Raw genomic sequence first — 5,135 nt, 5'->3', positions numbered from 1 at the left:
CATGTTTAATGGAGGACAGAAAGTGAGCCAGGTGACTTACCTGCTCATTAGCTATGTGGGCAAGTTGTTTGCATGCTAACATATAAAGTCACCTATAAGAAGAGACAGTGACATGTCAGCAGAGTTAATTAATGGAACCAAACTGTTCAGTTTTCAGTGTGTTTTTTCATCTTCATCCAAATATGTAGACACACGGTGCTCAGAGGGACGACTAGAGACAGTGGTGTGTAGCCAGTTTGTTGCCTTAGCCAAGCTAACAGCCAGAATTGATTAAAAAAATCTTAAAATAAGTATATAAAATAGAAAATAAATAAAATAAATAAAGATTTGGGTCAGAGGTTGGGTTTGGGTCTCAGTTAAGGGTACCGGCTCAGGTGATAATGCTGCAGGTACGAGCTGGATTCAGGTCTTTCTGTCTAACTGTGGGGTCACTGATAGCTCAGAAGGCTAACGAGCTCTGAAAAACCCTCTTTTTATTTTGTCTGAAGAAGAAATCGGAGGAAACTAGAGACAAAGAGAACATGTCAGACGTTCATATGGTCCGTAACATCTGGAGCGACAGAGGACAACAATCCTGTTTACACCCTGTGGACAACAGACTGGACCATATGACCAGAGCGAGCAGAGAGGGGGGGGTGAGAGGGAGATGAACTGGCTCTGACAGCTCAACATTCAGGTCTTGGACAGACGACCAAACGGGCATCAACTGTAGCTTCATCCTCCAAAGTTATGAACCATCCAAGAACTCAGACGCTTTGAAAACATGTGGGGGAACGCAGGAGGATGAGTGGACATCTTCATCTTCTCAACCTCACAGGTTTGAACTGCCGGTTTTTATCCGTCACCACAGCTGAGCTCAAACTAAAATACAGTTTTCCAATAATATGCTGACCAGGAATTGCATGAATGTGCATAAATCCTTGGATCATTTGTCAGATTTACTACGATTCCTGCTGTTTTATTGGCTGAAACTCGTCAGGTGGTTTATGTTTTAGTGTTGTGCAGCAGAGATGAATCTCAGGAAGAACTCTGTGCTGTTTTCTGATGAACTGCAGGAGCAGGAGGAGTGACTCTCTTCATAATGAACTGTGCCGTGATCCTCATATTAACATCAAGCTGCTTCACCTGCTCTTCAGCTGTTTACACCCCCGACAAAGCAGGTACAACAGTGAATGTGATGAATGAGGTTTTAATCTTGTCTGCTGCAAATTAATGAATGATGGCTACGGAAGCGATCATCTAACTGCCTCTGAAACGTCCAGCATCAGAGTGCAGACACAGTTTGTCACTTTCTGATTTCTCTCTTTTTTGTGCATGACGCTCTTAAGTGCGCAGCACTGTGAAGGCCTTTGCAGAGACGCTGTCTGAGAGCGTGCACTGTTAGCCCCGTTTGTACGATGCATCTTCAAGAATAAAAATATGCAAACGATGCAGATTTCTTGGAGAGAGATCAGTCGGCATCAGCAGCAGACATGCAGGCAGTGCTCGTATGTAGAGTCATACTTTTCTTCTACTGATGCTTTAATTCAATCGTGGCTAAAATAAAGGTGTGAATACCTTAAAAGGTGACTTCAAATTGAGTTGCACAAGGCAGCAATGTGTTGCTGTACATGCACTGCTGGCTGGGTGTGGTTTCCTCTCTGTTTCAGTGCAGCCCACAAGCAGAACCGTTTCTGCCAGCATGAAACAAAGGCTCCTTACATCAAAAATCACAAAAATAAGACACAGACGCAGCTTGTTGAGGCTGAATCCGAAAGGAAAGTGCTTCTTTACTACTGTCTCTACTGAAGCTGTGGAAAGATTAAGTAAGAGCGTCTCCTCTACCTGCAGCTGATCAGCTGATAACGAATATACCTGCACACCTGGAGGGTTTATAAAGAGAAGTCCAGCAGGAGTTTTCTGCTCTGTGTCGTTTAGGTTGAATTTATCCTTTAATATAACCTTTGTGCTTGAATCACCTTTGATTCTGTATGTTCTTATTTTTCATATATTAGGTTCTTCTCTACATTTGAGCATATATTCACAGTATGGATACACCCATTCTGTTATATATTCTAATGATAATGACTTTCCATTGCCTTATCAAGTTCAGAAAGATGCTCCTGCTTCACCTGCAGCACCCAAGAAGCTGAAGTACCTCCTCGAGCCGCCCGTGTACGCTGAGGTGGTCGGCCGACGGGGAGAAAACGTCACCTTGCCGTGCATCCTGAGAACCAAACCGAACCATTACAAAGTGAAATGGACGAAGCTGGAGCCGGAGCTCGTCGGGCCGGAGAACATTATCATGATATCAAACGCGCATGCCTTCAAGCCGTACGGCCATCTCGGGCCGCGGGCGTCTCTCCGGAAGGCTCACGCCATGGACGCCTCCCTGCAGCTCGGCCTGCTCGAGCTGGAAGACGGCGGCAGGTATCGCTGCGAGCTCGTCAATGGCATCGAGGACGAGAGCGTTGTCATCACTTTGAGGATCGAAGGTAAGTGAGGACAAATCCCTGGTGCTGCTAGAAGATGTGTTAACTCCAACACCTGTTAAAAGAAGTAAAACATGTTTGAAGCATCCCCACACCTGCATGGGGCATAGGTGAGGGTTTATGGTTGGGTGTCTTTGAATAACGGTCGAACAGCATTTAACACAAGTGTAAAACCGGCTTCTATTTCAGGTGTGGTGTTCCCATATCAGAGTAAAAATGGCCGCTACAGATTCACTTTCCATGAGGCTGAGAAGGCTTGTGCGGAGCAAGATGGCACACTGGCCTCATACGAGCAGCTGTACAGAGGTACCACATACTGTGAGGTGTATATTTGCAGCCTTTGGCATGTTGTCTGCGTCGGCTCTCTCAAACGAGCTCGTCTCCTCCTGCAGCCTGGACGGAGGGGCTGGACTGGTGTAATGCAGGCTGGCTCCACGACGGGACCGTTCATTACCCCATTATTCTTCCTCGGCCTGCCTGTGGAGGAGAGCTGCTCCCCGGCATCCGCAGTTATGGACCAAAGGATAAGAGTCACGAGCGGTTTGACGCTTTCTGCTTCACCTCGCAGACGTCTGGTAAGCGTTGAGCAGCTTGGCTTGGGTCAAAAGCCATTTTTTTTAATGAAACTAGAGAGCTGGGTAGCCAAATCCTGTTCCTGCTGCTGTGTTTTCAGCAGGAACCAGAGGACCTGAGGGCCACAGGGTTGAAAGATACGAAACTGTAGGCTTTGGCCTTTTCATGGGATATGTTGTGGATAAGAAAAACATACCAGAGCCGGCCTCACAGCAGGGTGTGGCTGGGCGTGGTCAGCACTGAGCTCTGTTGCATTTGTAACCACGCCCAGCAGTGATGTCACAGCATCCTGGAGCACACCTGTACGTCAGTTAAACCACCGGAGTCAGCAAAGACAGGATGGTGTCGTGTTGATCTTGTTAAACTTAGATTATTTTTGTGAACATGCTGTGAACCTCTTCGCTGACACCGCAGGTGTTTATTCTTAGTAATTTCATGAGCCGTTTGTTTCGCCCTCAGCGCCCGGTCACACTCTTTCCAAACCGTCATCACACAATGTGGATTTTCCCGTCGACGCCAACAGAGCAGCACTGTTTAGCGTAGCGTGAAGAGCAGCTGTGCAGATACAAGCTGACCTTTAGGAGCTACAGTGTGAGAGTGGGACTGAAAGTAGGATGACGGAGGACAATAAAATGTGTCGGGTGGGAAAATATTTGGCTGTTTGAGTCCCTGGAAACTTCCTTCATGCTCAGAAAAATGCGCCTAAATGAGCTACAAACAAAGGATTTAGAGCAGTTATTCCATTTTGAACAGAACTATCTTAAAGGATAACGTTCGTTTTTTACAACCTGGACCTTATTTGTAGCATTAAATACAACCATTTACTCCCCCAGACAACATTTAGAGTCGTTTTGAAGAAATTAGCCCCAGAGGAGCGGCGCATATATCTGTATAATGCGAGTACTCGGTGCATCCATGCGCAGCCTCTATATAACGCATAATCTGCAGAAACTCGTTCATATTCCAATATTTTGTTATGATATGCTGGTGCTATTCCCCTCTGAGCCCGTGGTGGCATGTTATCAACATCCGGCGTCTCTAGACAACTACCTCTGACGTGGATGATGTCATTACCGAACGCTGTGAGCAGCCAGCCACAACACGGCTGACTCTGCGGCGGTCAGCTACGAATACGCGATAACGAACCACAGCTGTGCCAAACTACAGCTAAACTAGCCGACCGCCGGCTCAGAGGGGAATAGCACCAGCATATCATAACTAAATATTGGAATATGAACGAGTTTCGCCGCAGATGCTACAAATAAGGTCAAATAAGGTCCAGGTTGTAAAAAACGAAAGCTATCCTTTAACATCGTGCTGATAACGAGCCACTGGACTGACGTTTCCATGAATCTCTCCTCTCACAGGCTCGGTCTCCTACATATCGGGCTCCTTCTCCTTCGAGCAGGCGGAGCAGGCGTGTCGACGTCAGGGCTCCGAGCTGGCGTTGGTCGGCCAGCTTTACTCCGCCTGGCGCTTCCAAAAGTACGACCAGTGCGACGGCGGATGGCTGAAAGACGGCAGCGTGCGCTTTCCCATCAGCAGCCCCAGGGAGCGCTGCGGAGGCATCCCCGAGGCGGGGGTGCGCTCATTTGGATTCCCCAACAAGACGATGCATCTTTACGGCGCCTACTGCTATAGGTAGCCAGAAATACAGAACACATTTACATCACCGTCTCAACAGAGCTGTGAGCGCGAGCGAGGAAGCCCGAGAGGCCCAAAATTCACAGCACATATGACGTGATCCACCAGAGGATAATCCTGATCCTGATAAACCTCACATCTGAGGCTGCGGACAATTACTGACAGTGGGATTCCTGGTTATATTTCACTGTTTGTACTTTCAAAAGTGCATCAGCTCCATAGCTTAGACATTAAATGAGTGCTTACACGTGTTATTTATTGAAAACAGCAACTTTTGACATTAATTCTAAGTTAAAAGGCCCCATTCCCATATTAGCCAGTGGAGGCAGAAGATTTTAGAGCTCTAAACTCTTCAAGAGAGAAAAATCATTTTTTATTTCCAGGATGCTTGTACAGCTGGTTTTAGTTGTGGCTGGTAAACCATCATCTTCAGTCCTGGCCAGTAAA

General features: G+C 46.9%; 1 protein-coding gene across 1 annotated transcript; it reads left to right on the top strand.

The window, feature by feature from the left end:
• The first annotated feature begins 783 nt into the window (after positions 1 to 783).
• Positions 784 to 4,792, top strand: hapln2 (hyaluronan and proteoglycan link protein 2). The gene is made up of 6 exons (XM_041943142.1): positions 784 to 817; positions 1,056 to 1,160; positions 2,118 to 2,474; positions 2,661 to 2,777; positions 2,864 to 3,046; positions 4,412 to 4,792. Exons 1-6 carry the CDS (start codon positions 784 to 786, stop codon positions 4,687 to 4,689), a joined length of 1,074 nt encoding a protein of 357 aa, XP_041799076.1. The 3' UTR covers positions 4,690 to 4,792.
• Positions 4,793 to 5,135: the final 343 nt, after the last annotated feature.

The sequence above is a fragment of the Chelmon rostratus genome, chromosome 8 (genome assembly GCF_017976325.1).
Source record: "Chelmon rostratus isolate fCheRos1 chromosome 8, fCheRos1.pri, whole genome shotgun sequence".
Taxonomy (NCBI): Eukaryota; Metazoa; Chordata; class Actinopteri; order Chaetodontiformes; family Chaetodontidae; genus Chelmon; species Chelmon rostratus.
The sequence above is the reverse complement of the archived record's forward strand: the minus strand, read 5'-3'. Positions and strand labels throughout refer to the sequence as shown.